Source organism: Anolis carolinensis, unplaced genomic scaffold (genome assembly GCF_035594765.1).
Source record: "Anolis carolinensis isolate JA03-04 unplaced genomic scaffold, rAnoCar3.1.pri scaffold_10, whole genome shotgun sequence".
Taxonomy (NCBI): domain Eukaryota; kingdom Metazoa; phylum Chordata; class Lepidosauria; order Squamata; family Dactyloidae; genus Anolis; species Anolis carolinensis.
This window is the reverse complement of record NW_026943821.1, coordinates 5,434,620-5,460,054: the sequence shown is the minus strand read 5'-3', so window position 1 is coordinate 5,460,054 and position 25,435 is coordinate 5,434,620. Positions and strand designations below refer to the sequence as shown.

Below are 25,435 nucleotides of genomic sequence, written 5' to 3'. Positions count from 1 at the left end.
CATATTTAAACGTCAGGAGAAGCCTGCTGAAACCTACTGCTGCAGAAGTGAAGGGGCTTAATGAGTGAATATTTAAAAGGGCCCTATGCTGTCTTTCGGAGGATGATTAAACCTTCCAGGATAAGGGGGCTAATCTCAGTGACAGCACTAAAAACCTCACAAACACAAGACCTGCTATGCTCTTTTCTGGAACTTAAGATAATTTGAAAGGGAAATTTGCTTTACTATTTCCATTTTTCCGCCGCTTGCCTCCTGCGTAGACCAAAATAGCTCTGCTCCCTGCATGAAGCACATATGCTCATCAATTTTACAGGTTTTTATATCATTTCAAAGCTGTAGTGAAGCTAGGGCTTGCAAGGACAGAGCATGGGGACCTTTTGAGTTTTGATGAATGTAGATAATGACATTAATGTGCTAACCCTTTCAGATCTGCCCCATTCTCTCTAGGTTTAGCTTCAATTCTAACAGTAGCTAGTACAGAAAATGAATTTTCCCAGACACCACATCGTTATGAGCTATGTCTGAAATGATGGTTTAAGTGCTGGTGTAGGACCCCGCAGTTTGAATTCTCACTCAGCCATGGGAACTCACTGGGAAACCTTGGGCAAGTCGCTCTCTCTCAGCCTCAGAAGGGTGTCATGGCAAGCACCCTTGGAACAAATCGTGCAAATAAAATCCAATGCTAGGTTCACCTTAGGTTTACTATAAAATATCAACAACAAATCTCTGTTTCAATTCTAAATCTTTAAGGATGGCTAAGTCCCAAATGTGCATTAGCTTTACAAAAGACCTGCTCATGGATAAGCTGAAACCTGTTAGAACTGGTTTCTTGATGCCTGTATTTTGGGACTTTTCTTCTGGGTGTGGATGTAGGGACTGTGATGAGAGGCACCTGCCTTGCATAATTTATTCACTACACCCCTGGACCTGAGAAACCTGTTTGTTGAGAGGTGGCAGAAAAACAAGAAGAAAATCATATACACTAACATGTAAATCATTTTCAGTTTGTTTATCAACTACTGATGGGATTCTTCATTCTTCAGGTAGGCTATTATGCTTATCAAATGTTGCCACTAATAAAATAATGGCTATGAATATCTTGTCCCACCTCATCCCATTGGGGGGGGGGGGGGGGGAGCCCTTGATGGCGCAATGGGTTAAACCCTTGTGCTGACAGGACTGCTGACTTGATGGTTGGGTTGCTGACCTGAAGATTGCCAGTTTGAATTCAACCTGGGGAGACAGTGGATGAGCTCCCTCTGTCAGCTCCATGTGGGAACATGAGAGAAGCCTCCCACAAGGATGATAAAACTTCAAAAACAGCCCATTCTTTCACATGAAAAGCAACTTGCAGTTTCTCAAGTCGCTCCTGACACGGAAAAAAACAAAAAAATCCCATTGGGGGGGTTGACATTACTCCCAAAAATATGGAATCCGCAAGCAATCTGAAGTACAATCATCCAGGCAATAGGACAAGCAAGGCATAGGGCAGTAATGGGCAACCTTTACACTTCAATTCCCAAAAGGTTCAACAACATAGCAAGTGGAGGATGGAAGTTGAAGTCTTAAACATCTAGAGTTCCAATCCTGCCCGAAAAGATGAGTGCCCTTGTTTGCTCCCCTGCAGCTATAGAGAAGAGCTTGCCACTGGACACCAAGGTTTCCTTCCAGGGATACAAATTTATATTATAGATGCTAAATCTTCAGCCACCTAGTTCTAATAGGGCAATTGTGGTTGGGACCAATTTTTGCACCCACTGCGTTGTCCTGTTTTTATCTAAAAACAGCACTTGGAATGAACTTTCAGTTGTGATATCCAAGTACCTAGTTTCTAATTTTGGGATGTGGGAGTATGTTTTGAGAAAACGCTTTACATCTAGGAGCTTCTGGGAACAAGGATTGATCTTTTGAGGAGCATTTTGGGGTGGGCTTCCCTTGTGGTGGGATTATTTGCAGCTTGCACTTTCCTCACCAGTGTAATGGATGCTTCCAAGTGAGCATTTGAAAGAGATGTTTTTCTCTGGTTGAGCCTCCCACACTGTTTCGATTGCAGACAACCTGTCAGTTTTAAAGAGAGCGGAGATTTGACAGAAGCAATGCTTCTTCCATACTGAGCTTTCTCCAACAGGACAGGAGTTTTTTTTAGTGCAATTAAAAATAGTTTATCAAAGGCATAAGAGGATAAACCGACATACTCAGGGAGAATAATCTTGGGTTCACACTGGGGGAAAAACTTTTTACTCTTAAATTGACCTCTTTTCTGCCCTACGCCCCATCCTCAAAATTCAAGTATCTCATGTTATCTTGGTTGCCAACAGACCTTATGGCAATGGGCACAACTGTTTTGTAGTCACCTGGGAGCAACAGGTGCTGTCCCCCTCTTGCTTCTTGCATGCACACCCCTTCCTTCAAGGATTGCCCCATTTGCTAGGGAACAGTTGGCAGCAATATTCACCCACTCCTTCACCACGCAATCCTTCCATGTGTCACCAATCAGTCGGAGAGATGTCAGTTACACTCAGTCTCTTACCCCCCCCCCCCCCGATAACATTTTGGGACAAATTATCCAGGCCTACGCATGTGTGGGCCGCTCATGTCTTCCTCCATTCCTTATAAAGAAAAGAAACTTGTCGTTCTTCCTGTCCGCCATCTCCAGCCCCCAGGCGGTTTGCGCTCCAGGAATATTTCTGAATACAGACAGACTCCAAGTTACAAACAAGATAGGTAGCATATAGAAGGGTTAACACCCCTATGGTGTTTGTTTTGCTGTCTGGGCCTCTGTTCAGAAAATTTCAGCTTACTTTCTGTCCCAAATTTTTCCAAATTCCAAATTATTGGATTTTGGGAAAATTTGTTTACTGTAGAAACAAGGATTGATGATAAAGCTTCAGTTGAGACCTCTTTTCCCCATGATAATATCTCTTTCAGGGGTGGATTTCCCTTCAGAGGGGATGATTCCTCTCACTTGCTGTTGTCTTGGCCCCATTCTTAACTAGGATTCATTTGTAAATCAGATGTTTGCAACTGGGGGACTACCTATATCTTCAGGCACCAAACATAGCCATTCAATATTGTCAATATCCCATCCATTCCCCCATCCCAATTTCCTGTGTTACACTTTCAACAAAACTATAACTATTGACCTATAATGAATACAGTGGCTAGCAGCACAGATGCGGGATGTCAGGGACCTTTCCTATATGCCCGGCAGGGACTGTAGAATTAGGATCATCTCTCCCCCGTGAGATACTGAGTTCTGTGCATATCCCACCATCAAACAGCTCTTACTGTCAGGAAATTAAATGCTATTACCATTAAAAGCTAATCAAGCTGGCCATTTGCAACATTCATACTTGCCTCAAACAGACAAGAGTTCTTTCTCCCACCCTGGACATTCCACAGATATATAAACCCCACTTGCCTAGTTTCCAACAAACCTCACAACCTCTAAGAATGCCTGCCATAGTTGTGGGCGAAACTTCCAAGAGAGAATGCTTCTGGAACATGGCCATACAGCCCGGAAAGCTCTCAGCAACCCAGTTCTTCCTAATGTTTAGATCAGTGGTTCTCAACCTGTGGGCCCCCAGATGTTTTGGCCTTCAACTCCCAGAAATCCTAACAGCTGGTAAACTGGCTGGGATTTCTGGAAGTTGCAGGCCAAAACACCTGGGGATCCACAGGTTGAGAACCACTGGTTTAGATAGAATCTCTTTTCCTGCAGCTTAAATCCATTGCTCCTGGTCTCTGAAGTAGCAGCAAACCAGCTTGTTCCCTCCCCAATATGGCATCTTTTCAAGTATTTAAACGTGGCTCTCCTGTCCCTCTCGGCCTTCTCTTCTCCAGACAAAACATATTCAGCTCCCTAAGCCTCTCCTCTTGGGATTCATAGTTCCCAAACCTTTGATCATTTTGGTTCCCTTCTCTGGACACGTTTCAGCTTGTCCATATTCTTCCTGAAGTGTGATGCTCAAAACTGTTATTCCAGCTTAGATCTGACCAAAGCAGAACAGATTGGGACTATGAATTTCCTTAGTCCTGACATTAGACTCCTATTGATGCAGCCTAGAATTGCTTGAAGTTTCTCAAGCGTAGAATCACATTGGCCCTTTTAGCTGCCGCATCACACTGTTGACCCATGTCCAGCTTGGGGTCTGCTAAGATTCCTAAATCCCTCTCACATTAACTGTTTTCAAGCCAAGTATCACCCATCACCCGGTGGCAAAGTGCGTTAAAGCGCTGAGCTGCTGGACTTGCAAACCGAAAGGTCCCAAGTTCAAATCCTGAGAGCAGCTTGAGTGCCCGCTGTTAGCTCCAGCTCCTGTCAACCTAGCAGTTCGAAAACATGCAAATGTGAGTAGATCAATAGGTACCGCTTCGGTGGGAAGGTAACGGCACTCCATGAAGTCATGCTGGCCACATGACCTTGGAGGTGTCTACGGACAACGCCGGCTCTTCGGCTTAGAAATGGAGATGAGCACCAACCCCCAGAGTCAGATATGACTAGACTTAACATCAGGGAAAACCTTTACCTTATCACTCATCTTATATCTGTGCACTTCATTTTCAACCTAAGTTTAGCCCTACACATCTCTGGAGGTGTTTAAGCAGAGATTGGACAGACATCTCTCAGGAGCAGTTTAACTGTGCCTTCCTCCCTGGCAGAAAAGGGTTGAACTAGATAGCCTGGAGGGGTGTGCATGGGGTTTGTTGTTATTTGTACCACAGTGTGGCCTGGTAAGTGGACAGCCCTGAGGATGGAATGGGAGCTTCCCCATTCCTTGATATTATTATCCCAATTTTTAATCTTAAAAAGTCTCAAATCAGCTAACAATATTGTTGTTATTATTATTAACATTCTGCTTTCTCTCTCTCCAATGAGACTCAAATTATTACTAATATTCCACTTTCTCTTTCTCAAATGAAACTTGAAGTGGCTAACAATGTTGAAAAAATGAAATAAGGACTAAAGGAATCCTGGGAGTATTGTTGTTACTATTATTAGTATTATTATTGTTGTTATTTATATCCCACTTCAAATCTCTTAAAAAGAGACTCGAAGCAATTAATGTGAATATCAATAAAATAAAGCAAGGACTAAGGGCATGTGTTGGGATATATCTGACAGTGTGGCCTAGGATTCCTGAGGGGATTATTATTACTATTATTGTTGTTATTATTAGTACTATTATTACTCTACTGTAATAATAATAATTTGCTGCTATTATTATTATTATATTATATATTATATATTTTATATATTATTTTATTACAGTAGAGTCTCACTTATCCAAGCCTCGCTTATCCAAGTTTCTGGATTATCCAAGCCATTTTTGTAATCTCTGAAGTTAATGTGCAATGGTTAGCCATTAGATTGCAAGCATATTCTTTGTCCTTAGTCACACCATCTCCAATGGACATAGAGAGCTCAGGTGAATCAGTCTCTATCAGGCCCAGCTCCTCCGACTCCAGAGTGGAGTTTAATCCCTCTAAATGACCCCTAGAACAGTTTGTAGAAGAATCAAGTTGGGACTTACATGCAGGGTCTTTGTTTTTATTTTATTTTTATTTTATTTTAAGTGTACCAGATGTATGTTGTATTTCATGTTTGTATTGTCTGTGCTTGATAAGGCCAACTGGCTAATCAATAAATTGTTGTTGTTGTAGTAGTCAATGTTTTCAATATATCGTGATATTTTGGTGCTAAATTAGTAAATAGAGTAATTACAACATAACATCACTGCGTCGTGAACTACTTTTTTGTCAAATTTGTTTTCTAACATGATGTTTTGGTGCTTAATTTGTAAAATCATAACCTAATTTGATGTTTAATAGGCTTCTCCTTAATCCCTCCTTATTATCCAACATATTCGCTTATCCAAGCTTCTGCTGGCCCGTTTAGCTTGGATAAGTGAGACTCTACTGTATTACTATTACTAATAACATGCTGCTACAATCATTATTACAATCATTATTACTATTATTATTAATAATAATAACAATACACTGTTTTTATTATTACAATTATTATTAATTATATGGTGCCTCTTTTCCTTCCTTCACAGCAGGCATGGGCCAACTTCGGCCCTCCAGGTGTTGTGGACTTCAACTCCCATCATTCTGTTAGGAAGTCCAAAACACCTGGAGGGCCGAAGTTGGCCCATGCCTGCTTCAACGCCACTCAAATCGAGTGACAATGAATGGAAACGAAGAAGGTGCCGCTCCCCGCTCTTCCAAAGCCCCCCCAACTGCAATCCAATGACAACCAGGAATGATAACCAGGAAGGCCCTCCAAGATGGCGGCGAATGGAGAAGCCCCCTCAGCCGGCCTCCCTCTCCCTCCCTCGCTCTCCCTCTCTCTCTGTGCGCTGAGGGGCGACTAGGCCTCGCTCACCTGGAGCTCGGCCCTCTCGGCCTCCCAGCGGCTCTTCTCGGCCTCGAAGCGGGCCCATTCGTGCTGGATGAAGTGCAGGATGCCGGGGAGGCTCAGCTCGGCGCGGCCGGAGGCGGAGGCAGCGGAGGAGGGCTGCTGAGGCGGGGGCGGCGGCTGGTCTCCCCCCGCGGAGAAGGCCTGGGCCTGGGCCTGCTGCTGCGCTCGGAGCCCGGCCTCCATTGGCGGCGGCGGAGGCGGCGGAGGCGGTTGTTGCTGTTGCTGCTGCTGCCACATAGTGAGCCTCTCAGGCCGCGCGAGGGGAAAAAAAACAGAGCCAGAGGCCGTGCCAAAGGGAGCGCGGAGATCCACTTCCTGCCAAATTGTGAGCCGGAAGTGAGGCCTACCAAGACTCAGACAGACTAGGAGGCAGAGCGAGAAGGATAAGTTCCCATGGCAACTCGAGGTGAGCGCTCTTATCCCCACCCGCCCTATCTCATATCGTTCCTGTCTCCTTTACTTCTATTTCTATATCTGTACGTTTCTTCTTCCTTTGCCCCCCTTTTTGTCTTTCTCAATGGAATGCTCCCAAGTTGTCCGCCCCTAGGCGGGAGATACCATTCCAGCAAGAGGGGGGTCTAAATACTGGAATTGGAACGCTCCCAAGTTGTCTTCCCTGAGGCGGGAGACACCATTTCATGAAGAGGGGGGGTATAAAAACTGGAAGTACCTCCCCCCCTTTTTATATGGAACGTTCCGATTTCTGTTTATAACAGGAGGTGGGAGATACCATTCTTGTGAGAAAAGGGGGAGCTGTGAGGGCTGCGTCTTTCCTCCACCAATACCTTTTCCCTTTCTCTTTGAAACGTTCCTAGGTTCTTTTGCTTAAGCCTGGAGGTACCATTGCAGCAGAAAGAGGAAGGGGGGGTAAAATACTATTTTTGGCCCCCCCTTTCTTTCTCGGTGGAACTTTCCCAGTTCCTTCTCTTGATAGAGACGGAAGGTACCACTGTATTAACGCGGGGAGTTCACATCAGCCTCTCCCCCTTTTATCTCCAACTCTGTGGACCTCTCCCATCTCGTTCTCTTGCGGGAGATACCATAATAGCGACGAAGGGGGGTGGGGTGGGAGGAACCAATAGGGAGGAGGCTGAGGTCTCCATGGAAACCGTGAAGGCTGGCTGGAGCAAGGGGAGGGAAGGACTTGTTGCCTAGCAACTACTGCATCCCTCATCCAGGTGGGGACTACAAATCCCAAAAATTTGATATTAATATTGACTTACAAGTATTAATATTTAGTTGTAATGTTTTACTAAACATTAATAATAATTATTAATTATTTTACTAAACATTATTAGTATTATTAATTAATACTACTAATAATACAATACAGTATAATAATATTAATTATATATTTCTATTACATGTAATATTACTAATAATATTACCATATAGTGATATAGTACAATATAGTACTTTAATGCTAATATTTTGCTATACAAATCATATAATATTTATTTATTTGCTACATTTATATGCCGCCCTTCTCACCCCAAAGGGGACTCAGAGCGGCTTACAAATTAAATTTACATACAATATTATATTATTAGCATAGTACAATACTGGTAATAAGACATGACTGGACTTGATGTCAGGGGAAATCTTTACCCTTTTACTGTATCAATATATGGTAATATTATATTATTATATATTATAATATTATATTATAATATAGTGTAAAGTAAAGGGTAAAAATTTCCCCTGACATTAAGTCCAGTTGTGACCGACTCTGGTGGTTGGTGCTCATCTCCATTTCTAAGCCGAAGAGCCAGCGTTGTCCATAGACATCTCCAAGGTCATGTGGCCGGCATGACTACATGGAGCACCGTTACCTTCCCACCTATTGATCTACTCACATTTGCATGTTTTCTAACTGCTAGATTGGCAGAAGCTGGAGCTAACAGCGGGCACTCACTCTGCTCCCGGGATTTGAACCTGGGACCTTTCGGTCTGCAAGTTTAGCAGCTCAGTGCTTTAACACACTGTGCATATAGTGTATGTACATATAATTTGTAAGCAGCTCTGAGTCCCCTTCAGGGTAAGAAGGGCAGGCTATAAATGTAGTAAGTAAATAAATAAATAAATAAATAGTACTATTTAGTTGTAATGTTTTACTAAACATTAATAATATTAATATGCATGATAATATTAGTGAAGGTAAGTATTAATATTTGGTTGTAATAATGTACTAAACGTTAATAATAATATACATGATATTAATATTTGTAAATATAGTATCCGTATTGAGTTGTAACATTATACTAAAAATTAATAATAATAATAATATTAATAATATATATCTATCTAACTATACACATAACAAAAGTGAATATATGTATGCGTGTTTGTGGCTGGAGTGTCCACTTACGCAGACAAGCTCCTGCCTCCACAAACAGCTATAGCTCCCACTATTCAGGGGACACTAATAGTCCTCCCTCCAATGACATTGCAGGTTACAGTGAGCGCCATGAACATGTCCAAGAGCCCTGCCAATGTCCTCCACAAACACCATCCTGCCCACCACCCAAGTGAAGGCTTTCATTCGGGGACAATTTCCTCACATATTTTATGTTTTTTCCTCCACCACAGACATCCCAGTGTTTCTTAATCTCTCCATTGGTGTGGAATTTGCATGACCCCGCCCACTGCCTCTCCCATAACCCTTTCCTATTCTTTTCTATGGCACACAGCAAACAGAGGAATTGATCAGCAACAGAACATACTGGAGAGAGAGGTTTGGGGAGAATTCACCATGATTTATAGTAGTTGTAGGTACTGGGATGTATAGTTCCTGTGCAATTCAAGAGCAGTCTGAACTCCACCAACAATGGACCTAGAACTAACTGGGCACACATAACTACCATGACCAAGAAAAATTACTGATAATCCTTGGAGGGAATTATAGGAGTTGTAGTTCACTTTCATCCAGAGCGCATAATGAACGCAAACAATGATGGATCTGGACCAAACTTGGCATGCATACCCAAATTGGCCTGGACATTTTGGAGTTGTAGGTACTGGGATTTATAGTTCACCTGAAGTCAGTAAACACTCTGAACTCCACCAAAGATAGAATTGGACCAAACGTGGCACATAGAGCAAAATGGGCACATGACCAGCAAAAAATACTGGAGGTCTTTGGGGAAAATCCACCTTGATTTGAGGGAGTTGTAGTTCACCTACATCCCGAGATCATTGTGGACCCAAACACAGATGAATCTGGACCAAACTTGGCACACAGACCTGATATGCTGAAATTTGATTACTGGAGGGGTTTGGGGAAGTTGACCTTTCTTTCTGGGAGTTGTAGTTCACCCACAACCAGGGAAATTGTGACCTCCGCCAATGATGGGCGTGGACCAAACTTGGCACAGAGAACCCCCATGACTAACTGAACATACTGAAGGGGTTTGAAGGGACTGACCATAATGGGAGTTGCGGTTTACCCTGCCAGAGAGCACACTAAATCCCGCCGATGATGCATCCGGAACAAACTTGCCCAACATCACAAACTTTAACTACTGATGGAGCTTTTCGAGGTTCACCTGGCATGATGTCAGTTGTGCTCAATCCACAACCTTTCGCATTTTGTACAATTAAAAATTGACTTTTTCAAATAACCCGCACAATGCCGGGTACCCAAGCTAGTAATAATATTTACCGAGGGTAAGTAAATATTACTGAGGATAAATGAGCAAGTGGGTTTGCCATAGGCACCAAAGCAAAGTGAGAGAAATTATTACGTAATTTTTCCCATTTTTGTCTTTTTATGGAATGATAGTTGACAGTCACATCCACCCGGAGTGGGAAGAAGTCAGAGTTGCTATGGCAACTAGGGAGTGGGAGTTGCCATAGCAACAAGGCCTTCCATCCATTCAGACCCCATCCATACATAAAATATTCACGTTAGGCAAAATATGTGGTTCTCAGAATAATAAATGTAGAAAGAAGAGTTTCTGGAGGCTTTTTGGGGAGCCTAATACAGGCAAAGCATCCCTTGTTTGGAAATCCAAACAAGTGGCTGAGAGAGTGGCACCTTTTCGGTCTTTTATTGCATCCCCACTTGTTCAATTTCCTTTTCAGCCGCCTGAATGTTGCTTCAGCGGGAAGAAAATGCCTTGTTGATCGTGCTGGAACCCCTTGCCATCCTGCCTCTCCACAACAGGTATATTCTATCAATCTAAGGGTATTCAAATGGCATCATATATTAATTGTATATCAATTATATCTATCTATGGCTGGATGGCTATCTGTCGGGAGGGTTCAGGTGGTGCCTTTCCGCCTGGCAAAAGGGGGTTTGAATGAACTTTTGGGAGTTTCTTCCAACTCTACGATTGTAGATATCTAAGGCATCTGATATATCAATTATATCATATATCAATTATATTTACCAGTATGTATGGCTGGATGGTCATCTGTTGGGAAGATTCGGATGGTGCCTTCCTGCCTGGACTGTATTCCAACTCTTAAGATTCTATGAATCTGAAAGTATGCAAGCTGCTTCTGGCTGGATGGCCATCTGTCAGGAGGGATTGGATGGTGTCCTCCTTCTTGACAGAATAAGGGTGGACTCTATTTCAAGTCTAGGATTATTTGAATATAAGGGTATTCCAGCCACATCATAAATCAATTATAATTGATTTATATAATTGATTATACCTATCTATGGCTCAATTATATTTATCTAGCTGGATGGCCGTCTGTCGGGAGGGATTGGATGGTGTCCTCCTGCTTGACAGAATAAGGGTGGACTATTTCAAGTCTAGGATTATATGAAGGTATTCCAGCCACATCATAAATTAATTATAAATGATTTATATAATTGATTATACCTATCTATGGCTCAATTATACCTATCTGGCTGGATGGCCATCTGTCGGGAGGGATTGGATGGTGGAATATAAGGGTATTCCAGCCGCATCATAAATCAATTATAATTGATGTATATAATTGATTATACCTATCTGTGGCTCAATTATACCTATCTGGCTAGATGGCCATCTGTTGGGAGGGATTGGATGGTGTCCTCCTGCTTGACAGAATAAGGGTGGACTCTATTTCAAGTCTAGGATTATATGAATATAAGGGTATCCCAGCCACATCATAAATCAATTATAATTGATTTATATAATTGATTATACCTATCTATGGCTCAGTTATACCTATCTGGCTAGATGGCCGTCTGTCGGGAGGGATTGGATGGTGTCGGTGTCCTCCTTCTTGACAGAATAAGGGTGGACTCTATTTCGAATCTAGGATTATATGAATATAAGGGTATTCTAGCCACATCAATTATAATTGATTTATATAATTGATTATACCTATCTATGTCTCAATTATACCCATCTGGCTAGATGGCCGGGATTGTATGGTGGAATATAAAGGTATTCCAGCCACATCATAAATCAATTATAATTGATGTATATAATTGATTATACCTATCTATGGCTCAATTATACCTATCTGGCTGGATGGCTGTCTGTCAGGAGGGATTGGATGGTGTCCTCCTGCTTGACAGAATAAAGCTGGACTCTATTTCAAGTCTATGATTATATGAATATAAGGGTATTCCAGCCACATCATAAATCAATTATAATTGATTTATATAATTGCTTATGCCTATCTATGGCTCAATTATACCTATCTGGCTAGATGGCCGTCTGTCGGGAGGGATTGGATGGTGTCACCTTCTTGACAGAATAAGGGTGGACTCTATTTCAAGTCTAGTATTATATGAAGGTATTCCAGCCGCATCATAAAACAATTATATGATATATAATTGATTTATATAATTGATTATACCTATCTATGGCTAAATGGCCATCTATCGGGAGAGCTTAGTTGGTGCCTTCCTGCCTGACAGTGTTCAAACTCTAAGATTCTATGAATCACAATTACTGTTATTAAACTTCTTAGTTTATTTTTCTCTAATCACAACATTGTCTTTCCTCTCCAAACTGCCCTCCTGCAACGCTGGCCGCCTTCCTTTTCTCTTGAGTGAGCGTATTATTGTTTCCCTTCCAAACAGAAGCTGCCGATCCCTGCAGGGAAATGAGCAAAGCCTGATCTAAACAAGATTAAGTGGCGCTGCTGCCCCTCCGCAGCCCATCTGCTCCACCGGGAAGATTGGTGGCTCCTTTTTAAAAAGCATATGTGGAAGGGTTGCGCTCATTAGGGTGACTCTTTTGTTTGGCTTCTTTGCCGGTGGTTGATGCCCAGCGGGAGCCGGGAAAGATTCCTGCAGCAACATTGGCATCGGTATGAAGGCTCTTTCTGATCCCGTTTCTGGGAATTGGGATTCCAGCCTATCCCAAAGGCCCTATAGATCCCAATCTCTTACCCCTCATCAGCTAAATTCTGCTCCAAACAATTGTTCATCTATGTGCCTTCAAGGCTGTTGTAAACCTACACAGCTGGATAGCACTTTGAACATAGAAATACATTTCGAGGGGCGGGCTGTGGCGCAGGCTGGATAGCAAGCCAGCTGCAACAAATCACTCTGAGTTCGAGGACAGCCCGTGCCTGCATCTTGTCTCTGTTCTATGTTATGGCATTGAATATTTGCCTATATGTGTAATGTGATCCGCCCTGAGTCCTCTTCGGGTTGAGAAGGGCGGAATATAGATGCTGTAAATAAATAAATAAACTTGCATGTGCATGTGAAGTCATGCAATGAATCCACCTTGAGTCACGAGGAAAGCTGGATAAGAAATTTATTTATCATGTCAGAAGCGAATTGAGACTACAGTTGTAATGCAGTTAAAAATGTAGGCTGGGCTGTGGCGCAGGCTGGTTAGCAGCCAGCTGCAACAAATCACTCTGACCAAGAGGTCATGAGTTCGAGGACAGCCCGTGCCTGCGTCTTGTCTCTGTTCTATGTGTATATGGCACTGAATGTTTGCCTTATATGTGCAATGTGATCCGCCTTGAGTCCCCTTCGGGGTGAGAAGGGCGGAATATAAATACTATAAATAAATTAAATAAATAAAAAAACACAAAAAAGTTAAAAATGTGGTATTATACTAAATGTCCTTTGACCAGAAGCCGGTCACTTGGAGTGCCTCTGGTGTCACTGTGACAATGTCCTCCATTGTGCATATGGCAGGACTCAGGCTGCACTGTAGTCACTCAGTAGTCTGTGGTTTGCTCTTCTTCACACTCGCATGTTGTGGACTCCACTTTGAGGCCCTATTTCTTAAGGTTGGCTCTGCATCTTGTGGTGTCAGAGCACAGTCTCTTCAGCGCCTTCCAAATTGCCCAGTCTTCTGTGTACCTAGGAGGGAGTTTCTCACCTGGTCTCAGCTACGGCTTGAGGTTCCGGGTTTTAGCCTGCCAGTTTTGGACTCTCACTTGCTGAGGTGTTACTGCGAGTATCTCTATGGATCTTAGGAAACTGTTCCTTGATTTAAGGCATTGGCTAGCTTCCCGATATCCGAACAGAGGATGGACCGGAGATGTCACTGCCTTGGTCCTTTCATTACAGGCTGCTGCTTCCCGGTTGAATTCAGGTGGTGCAATACCTGCCCCTGGTGGCACAGTGTGTTAAAGCACTGAGCTGCTGAACTTGTGGACCAAAAGGTCCCAGGTTCAAATCCCGGGAGCGGAATGAGCACCCGCTGTTAGCTCCAGCTCCTGCCAACCTAGCAGTTCGAAAACATGCAAAATGTGAGTAGATCAATAGGTACCGCTCCGGCGGGAAGGTAACGGCACTCCATGCAGTCATGCTGGCCACATGACCTTGGAGGTGTCTACGGACAACACCGGCTCTTCGGCTTAGAAATGGAGATGAGCACTAACTCCCAGAGTCGTCCAGAGTTAAATAGTTTTTTATCAATTCCCAATCTGTTTGTTTTTTTTTGGTTTGCCCTGAGTGTTTGATAATAAGTATGTTAATGTATCCATGTTCATAATTTCCAAAATTTTATTAAGCCAAGAATTTATATCAGGCCTGTTTTTTGTCCTCCATTCTTTCGCGTAAATTATTCTCGCCGCCGTCGTTAAATAATTAAACAAAATTTCTTTGTTTCAGTCTTCAAAGTCAAGCATCCCTAAAAGAAAGACTTTGGGGTCTAGGCTAATCTTGAATTTTTTTTTGTATTCTTTGTTGTATCTCTTTCCAAAACAGCTGTAGAATTTATTTTAATCAACTTTTGGAAAAGTCAGATACATTGTCATGCTCATAGGGCTCCAAAGAGGCAATAGTCCAGGCATGGGCAAACTTTGGCCCTCCGGGTGTTTTGGACTTCAACTCCCACAATTCCTAACAGCCTACCGGCTGTTAGGAATTGTGGGATTTGAAGTCCAAAACACCCGGAGGGCCAAAGTTTGCCCATGCCTGGACTATAAAGAGAGAGAGAGAGCTGATAAGTCACACATTTCAATATAACCAGAGTGCAGATCATTTTTGACTGACCCCCGTTTTTGTCCGGCATGTTGAAAGCCTGACCACCACAGTCACCACCCTTCTCTCCTCCTTCTCCCATGGTCCTCAGGCGAAGTGAAAGTGGATGGATGACCCTGGGACGGCAGGACCCTCTTGGGCCTGGAGAGCAGAGTGCTTTGTCCGCCATCCGGCGCTCGCAAGATGCGCATCACCTTCTGCCAAGGCGTGTTGGCGGTCGCCATCGCGGTCAACCTGCTGATCCTCCACTACATCTCCAGCCTGCAGCAGCGCCTCCTGCAGCACCACCGGGACCACCCGCACCATGGCTCCCGTCCTCTGCTGTGCCCTCCCTTGAAGCCCGGCTTGACCGTCCTCATCCGGGAGTTCGAGGATTTCGAGAACTACATCCCTGACGTGGTGCGGTCCTTCTTGAAACAGGACCCCGAGCTGAATATAGTCGTGGCGGCTGACCGCTTGCCCTACCCTCCTATGCTTCTGCCCAACGCTCCCAACATCCACGTCGTCCTCCTCAAGCCTTCCCCGGACCGGCCTGCCTATGAGTTCAAACCCGAGACGTATGTGAGGACAGAATATGTGGCCTTGGTGCCGGACGGAGTGAAGGCGGACACAGCGACGGCCCAACTGGAGCAAATGTTGGAGGAGTTCCGGAGCAGCCAAACCAAGGTCGAGATGGTGGCCGCTCCTGTCCGCTCGCCGGCCCCGCTACGGTGCCTGAACCTCAAGGTGAGCCTTAAAGAATGGACGGCCGAGTACATGCCGGCCCCTCCTGCCTCTAGACTTTGCACGGCCTTGACGGGGGAAGCCGTGGTCCTCCTCCGCACCAAGGACTTCTTCAACCTCTCCCGCCCTTTGGCCCGGCCCTTGTTGACCTCCCTCTTCGTTCAGACTTCGCTCCGAGGCTGGGCTGTCCGCGTCCTGGACGTTTCCTTCTCGCTCCTCCACCAGCCCTTGCTCACCTCCGCCCACAACCAGTGGAAAGCTGACAACTTAGCCAAGGCCAACCGCCTGCGGCTCTTCCAAGACTTTGGCCTCAAGCGAGTGATCCTAGAGGATGGCAAGGAGCAGTGGTTCGGCTGCAGCAAAGAGACGCCGCGCTGCTTCGGCACCATCCATGACGATACCCCGGAATACCTCTACCAGAACCGCTGGACCCCGCCATGCTGCCTCCGCGCCTTAAGGGAGACGGCCAAATACGTCATCAACATCTTGGAGACCTCCGGAGTGCGGTACTGGCTGGAAGGGGGCACGCTCCTCGGGGCGGCCCGCCACCAGGACATCATTCCGTGGGACTACGACGTCGACCTCGGCGTTTACTTGGAGGACATCCCCAACTGCGAGCTGCTGAGGAACGCCGAGTCCGGTTCCGTGGTGGATGAAAAGGGCTTCGTCTGGGAGAAGGCCATCGAGGGGGACTTCTACCGCGTACAGTACAGCGAGCACAACCACTTGCACGTTGACCTGTGGCCCTTCTACCCCAAGAACGGCTTGATGACCAAGGACACTTGGATGGACCACCGGCAGGACATTGAATTCCCCGAACACTTCCTGAAGCCCTTGGTGCCCGTCCCCTTCGCCGGCTTCCTGGCCCTGGCGCCCAACGACCTCCGAGGATTCCTGGAGCTGAAGTTTGGTGAAGGGGCCATCGAGAAGCCAGAATACCCCAATCCAGCCATGAAGAGCCTGGAGAAAGGGAGCTGAAGAGCGGTCCTTTGGCATTTTAAAGCTTAGTAATAACTAAACACAGCTGTCTATTCTAAACAATATCTGAAAAATATGCACCACGATAAAGGTTCAAACCAGGGGTCCCCAAACTAAGGCCCGGGGGCTGGATGCAGCCCTCCAAGGTCATTGACCTGGCCCCCGCCCCCAGTTTTAGACTTAGGTTCGCCCAAAGTCCGAAATGACTTCAAGGCACAACAACAATCCTACTTAACTTCACTATCTCTTTGGCCGGAAGCAGGCCCACACTTCCCATTGAAATCCTGATAGGTTTACACAGTATGTTGGTTAAAATTGTTTTTATTTTTAAATATTGTATTGTTCTTTAATTTACTAATACTGTGCAATCCTAATAATATAATATATTGTGTATACATATAATATTGATAATAATATTATAATGTAATACAATATAATATTTATTTATTTATTTATTACAGTATTTCTACCCCGCCCTTCTCACCCAGTAGGGGACTCAGGGCGGCTAATAATAATAATAATAATACAATATAATATAATAATATTGTATAATATAATATTAATTATATATTATATATCAAATGTAATATTACTAATAATATTACGGTATAGTGCTATAGTACACTATCTATATATATAAAAGAGTGATGGCATCACGGCAATTCACAAAACAACAAAAGTACAGGCCCCCCAACCTCAAAATTTGACAACACAACCCATCATCCACATCTCAAGGTTGATACAACAAAAAGAAAAGAAAAATAAAGTCCTAATTAGAGGGAGAGCAATAATTTTTTTTATCCAATTGCTGCCAGTTTAGAGGGCTAATCTCTGCCCACTTGGTTGCCTAGCAACCAAGGGACAGCCAGGTTTCAGTTAGGGGACAGGCAGAGTTAGGCCTCACTTAGGCTTCTTCCACAGATTATCTAATTTGCACTGGATTATATGGCAGTGTAGATTCAAGGCCCTTCCACACAGCTATATAACCCATTTATAATCTTATATTATCTGCTTTAACTGGATTATCTTGACTCCACACGGCCATATAATCCACTTCAGTGTGCATTTTATACAGCTGTGAAGAAGGGGCCTCATATAATCCACTTCTAAGCAGATAATATAAGATTATCAATATACAGTAGAGTCTCACTTATCCAACGTAAACAGGCCGGCAGGATAAGTGAATATGTTGGATAATAAGAAGGGATTCAGGAAAAGCCAATTAAACATCAAATTAGGTAATCGTTATACAAATTAAGCACCAAAACATCATATTATACAACAAATTTGACAGAAAAAGTAGTTCCATGCGCAATAATGCTATGTAGTATTTACAGTAGAGTCTCACTTATCCAACACTCGCTTATCCAACGTTCTGGATTATCCAACGCATTTTTGTAGTCAATGCTTTCAATATATCATGATATTTTGGTGCTAAATTCATAAATACAGTAATTACTATATAGCATTACTGTGTACTGAACTACTTTTTCTGACAAATTTGTTGTCTAACATGATGTTTTGGTGCTTAATTTGTAAAATCATAACTTAATTTGATGTTTAATAGGGTTATCCTTAATTCCTCATTATCCAACATATTCGCTTATCCAACGTTCTGCCGGCCCGTTTATGTTGGATAAGTGAGACTCTACTGTACTGTATTTACAAATTTACCACTAAAATATCACAATGAATTTAAAACACTGACTACAAAAATATTGATTATGAAAAGGCAGACTGCGTTGGATAATCCAGAACATTGTATAAGCGAATGTTGGATAAGTGAGATTCTTCTTTAATATGAAATAATTACTGGGATAGAATAATGCAGAACAATATAATCTCTAAAACCAGGACAGTAAATAAACAGGGGAATTCCACACAGGAAACAATCAGGGCCAGCTAACACCTCCCAACAAAGTATTCCCATCATCAAAGTCTGGAAAATCCTCTGTTTTCTCAGGGCCACAGACAGTAGAAGCACATAAAATATCGCAAACAACACCACTCTGAAAACAAGGGAATTCCAGACAGGAAACAATCAGGGCCAGCTAACACCTCCCAACAAAAAATTAACTCAGGGAGGAAACAGCCAGGCTTTAAAGCTGCAAGGCCATTACATCCTAATCATTTTTCCTAATTGCAGCATTCATACTTGCCTCCAACAAACAAAAAAAACCAATCAGAAATATTGTATATTCACAACCTTTAGGAAATAATATCCCCTGATGGCGCAGCGTGTTAAAGCGCTGAACTGCTGAACTTCTGGACCGAAAGGCCACAGGTTTGAATTGGGGGAGCGGAGAGAGCCCCCACTGTTAGCCCCAGCTTCTGCCAACCCAGAAGTTCGAAAACATGCAAATGTGAGTGCATCAATAGGTACTGCTCTGGCGGGAAGGTAACGCCGCTCTATGTAGTCATCCCACATGACCTTGGAGGAGTCTACGGACAACGCCGGCTCTTCGGCTTAGAAATGGAGATGAGCACCAACCTCCAGAGTCAGACACGACTGGACTTAATGTCTGGGGAAAACCTTTACCCTTGACCTTAACTACCACCAATTCCTCAATACTTGATTTCCCATACCAACATACTTCGCCACAGCAACGCGTGGCTGGGCACAGCTAGTAGTAATATATAATGCTAATATTGTGATATGCTAATAATATAATATATTGTATATACATATAACTTGTAAGCCGCTCTGAGTACCCTTCAGGGTGAGAGGGTGGGGTATAAATGTAAACAAATAAATAAATAATTGTTGTTGGGTTTTTTTTTTTTTGCACTACAAATAAGACATGTCCAGCGTGCATAGGAATTTGTTTGTATTTTTTTAATGATAATTCGGCCCCTCAACAGTCTGAGGGGCCATGAACTGGCCCTCCACTTAAAAAGTTTGAGGACCCCTGGTTCAAACCATAGAACACAATATGTATAATAGAGCATCATATACATAATAATGTTAACAATAATACAAATAACAATACAAATAATAAGATTTATAGACTGCAATCATCCAGATTTAAATGCTACACAGAGCAGTTTTCAATATAAAACATATATCAGACATATATCAACAAGACTCCAACTAAAGTTTGTTAGCGACACAGTATGTGTACATCCAGTCTCTCCAAATGCATGTAATATGCTGTAAAACTCAATATATCAGTGTGCAAATCAATTGGCTCAAACTTGGCTTGGAGTCAAAACAAATCAAAGTCTCTGTAGTCTTGGAGCAGTTCTGTAGGACTCCTCTAGATGTAAATGCTGTCAGTAGGCTGTAGCTTTAGTTTGTTGACAATAAATGGTTAAATAGATGTTATTTTAGCATAGCTGGCTGTGAGCCGAAATAAGCTGTTTACAAGCTGTTTACATAAGCCGTTTACTACTGGTTCCCAGGTTTACTCCAGTTTCAGTTAACCCTTCATCTGGTAAGCGGCAATGTTTTGAATATCTGTACTGTTGCCTCAGCTTCAAGTTTTCTTAAAGAGATAAAAGGAAAATGGTCCAATATCTCTTTATAAGATATCACATATGATTTATATAGACTTGTTGGTATGTCTATTTTCACCTGGTCTATATAAATCAGTTGGAGTCTTGTTGATATATGTTTTATATTGAAAACTGCTCTGTGTAGCATTTAAATCTGGATGATTGCAGTCTATAAATCTTATTATTATTTGTATTATTATTTGTATTATTGTTAACATTATTGTGTATATGATGCTCTAATATACATATTGTGTTCTATGGTTTGAACCTTTATTGTGGTGCACATTTTTCAGATATTTTAAAGCTTAGGCCTTCTTTTACCCATCAGTGAGCACAAGCAGTGGGTCGTCGAAGTGTTTATTGACAGCCCTTCCGTCATGTGTACAAACCAGGGAAGGTGTTTACAACACTGCAGCCTCTTTCACAACGTAATTTGATGCCACTTTAATTGCTGTCTAGAATCCTGGGATCTGCAGTTTGGTGAGCTCACAGACACAGAACGATAAAGAAAATGAGGTGTGGTTTTATGATTACATGGCAGGGGATTGGACTAGAAGGCCCATGAGGTTTCTTCCAACTCTTATTCAATGATGATGATATTTATTTACTGTATATACTCGAGTATAAGGCGTGTTTTCAGCAATTTTTAGGGCTGAAAAAGCCCCCCTCGGCTTATACTCGAGTGAGGGTCTTGGTTGCTTATATTCAGGTTGAGTATATAGGTAATCAGAGTTGGACAGTCTTATGTTAAATTACAGTTTTATGCAAATATTCAAAAATATTTAGTCTATGGATGCCTCAATTAATGTAATTTTATTGGTACAGTAGAGTCTCACTTATCCAACATAAACGGGCCGGCAGAATGTTGGATAAACAAATATGTTGGATAATAAGGAGGCATTAAGGAAAAGCCTATTAAACATCAAATTGGGTTATGATTTTACAAATGAAGCACCAAAACATCATGTTAGACAACAAATTTGGCAGAAAAAGTAGTTCAATACGCAGTAATGCTATGTAGTAATTGCTGTATTTATGAATTTAGCACCAAAATATCATGATATATTGAAAACATTGACTACAAAAATGTGTTGAATAATCCAGAACATTGGATAAGCGAGTGTTGGATAAGTGAGACTCTACTGTATCAATTTTTATTTTTGAAATTTACCAAAATGCTGCATTTCCCACCTTTGGCTTATACTCGACTCAATATGTTTTCCCATTTGTTTGTGGTAAAATCAGGTCAGCTTATACTCGAGTATATACAGTATATCCTGCTTTATCTCTCCTGAAGGAGACTCAAAACGGCTTAACATACGACTACATGGCAGGGGATTGGACTAGATGTGGTCTCTTCCAACTGTATTATTCCATGATCATGATGATGATGATGATGATGATGATGATATTTATTTACACCCTGCTTTATCTCTCCCAAAGGAGACTCCAAGCAGATAAACATAAAAGCATTAGCATACAATTTCAAATATACAACTATGCAAACATTAATTCAACTACGTGGCAGGGGGTTGGACTAGATGGCCCACGAAGTCTATTCCAAATCTATTGTGCAATTATGATGATGATTATATTTATTTACACCCTGCTTTATCTCTCCTGAAGGAGACTCAAAACAGCTGAACATAAAAGCATTGGCATACAATTCAAAATACAGTAGAGTCTGACTTATCCAAGCTAAACGGGCCTGCAGAAGCTTGAATAAGCTAATATCTTGGATAATAAGGAGGGATTAAGGAAAAGCCTATTAAACATCAAATTAGATTATGATTTTACAAATGAAGCACCAAAACATCATGTTATACAACAAATTTGACAGAAAAAGCAGTTCAGTACGTAGTAATGTTATGTTGTAACTACTGTATTTACAAATTTAGCAGCAAAATATCATGATATATTGAAAACATTGACTACAAAAATGCCTTGGATAATCCAGAGGCTTGGATAAGCGAGGCTTGGATAAGTGAGACTCTACTGTTTACCAATATTCGAACATTAAAATAGAATTAAATATAAATAATATTTTAAAATCCATGAAAACATATTCAATATTATTATGATGTCCTCCGCCTTCTCTGCCAAAGGGCTGGTGCCTCGCAAGACTACAGATCCCACAATCCCATTGTATTGAGCCGCAGTTGTTCAAGAGGTATCAATCTGCATTAATTCTCCAATGTAGATGCAGCACCAGATGAAGTTGCAGGCTGTGCGGTTTGTATAGGAAGTGACTTAACAACGGGGTCAACCATGTTGCACAAGCTGCTTCCTTATAGGCACAAACATACCACACTTATCTTTGGAGCCAACCTGAGTTTTATATTCCCTGTAATAGAAAGAAAGCTATTCTAAAACAATTAAAATACTTGTGACCGTCACATGCAGAGTCCAACGACCTGCGCCTCCCAGTTCATTTAAGGGAAAGGTTGTGTCCTAATTCAGCCCCAAAAGAGGACTTGCTGCTCATGAAAACACATGTCATTGAGTTAACCATTGTTGTTAGTAACTACTTAGTCCACTTTGACTTATGGCAACCTTATGAATGATGATACCTCTACACTGTAGAATCGGTGCAGTTTGACACCACTTCAATAATAATAATAACAACAACAACTTTATTCTTGTATCCCACCACCATCTCCCCGGAGGGACTCGGGACGGCTCACGTGGGAACAAGCCCAACAGTAACATAGGTTAAAACACAGTCCAAAACTTAAAAATAGTATAAACAAATATAAATAGAACAACATAAAACACAACAATTTCATTAAAGGGTTGTTGTGTGTTTTCCGAGCTGTATGGCCATGTTCTAGAAGTATTCTCTCCTGACGTTTTGCCCACATCTATGGCAGGCATCCTCAGAGGTTGCGAGGTATGGAGAAACTAAGCAAGGAAGGTTTATATATACAGTAGAGTCTCATTTATCCAACACTCGCTTATCCAACGTTCTGGATTATCCAACGCATTTTTGTAGTCAATGTTTTCAATACATTGTGATATTTTGGTGCTAAATTTGTAAATACAGTCATTACTACGTAGCATTACTGCATATTGAACTACAGTAGAGTCTCGCTTATCCAACGTAAACGGGCCGTCAGGATGCTGAATAAGCAAATATGTTGGATAATAAGGAGGGATTAAGGAAAAGCCTATTAAACATCAAATTAGGTTATGATTTTACAAATGAAGCACCTAAACATCATGTTATACAACAAATTTGACAGAAAAAGTAGTTCAATACGCAGTAATGCTATGTAGTAATTACTGTATTTAGGAATTTAGCACCAAAATATAACAATATATTGAAAACATTGACAACATTGGCTTGGGTAATCCAGAAGCTTGGATAAGCGAGGCTTGGATAAGTGAGACTCTACTGTATCTGTGGAAAGTCCAGGGTGAGAGAAGAACTCTTTGTCAGTTGGAGGCCAGTATGAATGTTGTAGTTAATCACCTCAATTAGCATTGAATAGCTTCATCTCCTGGCTTCTTCCTGCCTGGGGGCATCCTTTGTTCAGAGTCGTTAGCTCTGTAGTAATGCTATGTAGTAATTACTGTATTTAGGAATTTAGCACCAAAATATCACAATATATTGAAAACATTGACTACAAAAATGCGTTGGATAATCCAGAATGTTGGATAAGTGAGACTCTACTGTATCTGCGGAAAGTCCAGTCATCCTATCCTTGGGTCTAGCAGTGTCATAATTTCCTTTATTGCATCTCTCCACCACTTTTCCTATTGCCTTCTCTACCTTGCCAAGCGCCGTTCTCCTTTTTATTATGTTGATTTTATTATTATTTTATTTTTTATTATGTCCTTGCATAACCTATCCAAAGAGGATCCGTCTCCGTTTAGTCATCTTTCCTTCTAGGGAAGAGTTCAGCCGTGAATTGCTGTCGGATTTCCCCGTTTGTGACAACAACTTAGAACCTTACGAACCTTATAAACCAAGGGTTTATTTATTTGTATAATAATAATAATATTTAGTTTTAGTAGCCTTTCTTGGCCAATATAATACAACTTTCCTCTGCCTTCCGACTTCTTTTAACAATTTTTTTTTCCAATTGAGTCGTGCCATTTCATGATGTAGTGCAGGCATAGGCAAACTTGGGCCATCTGGTTGTTTTGGACTTCAACTCCCATCATTCCTAACAGCCTCAGGTCCTTTCCTTTTGCCCCTCAGCCGCTTAAGCGGCTGAGGGGCAAAAGGAAGGGACCTGAGGCTGTTAGGAATGATGGGAGTTGAAGTCCAAAACAACCAGATGGCCCAAGTTTGCCCATACCTAATAAAGTGTGATGCCGTCTTTTTAGTTTCTTTGAAACTCACTCATCTCAGTTGTCAAGTAAACTTCCCAAGTTGCCTTGAACTGCAAGCCAGGACCATTAAAACCAGTTTAAAACCTGTCTTAACGGTATGGAAGAGTGTGTATTTCAGAATGCAGAAAAAAAAAAGTTATTTTAAGCGAACCACGCTTGGAACGACACAGAGTCTCCCTTTCTGCGTATTATGCAAAGATGGGTGTAAAATAAACACTGAGCGTTTTTTTCCCCTGATGTCATGAATTTATTAATTTTCAAAACCCGCTCACTGCTAGCTGTAGAAAAATCCTGCCGATCGAAAGGTCGACCGTTCGAGCCCGGGTCGGGGTGAGCACCCGCCGTTAACCCCAGCTCCCTGCCCACCTAGCAGATCGAAAGCAGAGATGCGAGTAGATAAATAGATACCACTTTTAGTAATGAAGGCGCCGTTAAGGACATCGATTGGGAGGATGTCTAAGGATGACAAAACTTCTCAGCTCTTTACTAGAGCTTTTAATCTATGTTAATTTTATCAATATTTGTATGTATGTATTTTTATCCTTTACAATTTTATCTTGTAAATCGCCTAGAGCATCATGGATGGAGGGCGATTAATAAGTAATTAAATGATGATGATGATGATGATGATAGTAGATAAGAGTGACAGCAACCCCGTTGCCGGAATCAAACACAGCCTCCAAGTTGCCAGAAATACGATGGAAAATGCCTTTACCTCTGTCTGTGTGTATTGTTTGTTCTTGTTAATTACAGTATATACTCGAGTATAAGCCTAGTTTTTCAGCCCTTTTCTTTAAGACTGAAAAAGCCCCCCTTGGCTTATACTCAGGTGAGGGTCCTGGTTGGCTTATATTTGGGTCAGCTTATAACCGAGCCGAGAATATATGGTACATTTATTATTTTTCTCTATTATTATTGGTATTATTACATTTATTTTACTCTATTATTATTATTATTACATTTATTATTTCACTGATATTATTATTGCATTTATTATTTCACTCTGATATTATTATTGCATTTATTATTTTACTATTTATTATTACTTGTATTATTTTCCTGTATTTATTATT

General features: G+C 41.9%; 2 protein-coding genes across 2 annotated transcripts in view; one reads left to right on the top strand and one right to left on the bottom strand.

Moving 5' to 3' along the window:
* strn4 (striatin 4) overlaps positions 1-6,664 on the bottom strand; it is a 34,020-nt gene extending 27,356 nt beyond the window's left edge. The window contains exon 1 of the mRNA XM_008121533.3: positions 6,392-6,664. Within this exon, the coding sequence (XP_008119740.2) occupies positions 6,392-6,664 (273 nt within the window). The remainder of the gene's footprint in view (positions 1-6,391) is intronic.
* A 31-nt stretch (positions 6,665-6,695) lies between these two features.
* fkrp (fukutin related protein) lies at positions 6,696-24,599 on the top strand. Its single transcript, XM_003228041.4, has 3 exons — positions 6,696-6,833; positions 10,511-10,592; positions 14,920-24,599. Exon 3 carries the CDS (start codon positions 15,012-15,014, stop codon positions 16,527-16,529), a length of 1,518 nt encoding a protein of 505 aa, XP_003228089.1. The 5' UTR covers positions 6,696-6,833; positions 10,511-10,592; positions 14,920-15,011; the 3' UTR covers positions 16,530-24,599.
* The last annotated feature ends 836 nt before the right edge of the window (positions 24,600-25,435 follow it).

What these genes read in the sequence shown, in the direction of transcription:
- fkrp (XM_003228041.4), top strand. Translation starts at nt 15,012, where the DNA reads ATGCGCATCACCTTCTGCCAAGGCGTGTTGGCGGTCGCCATCGCGGTC.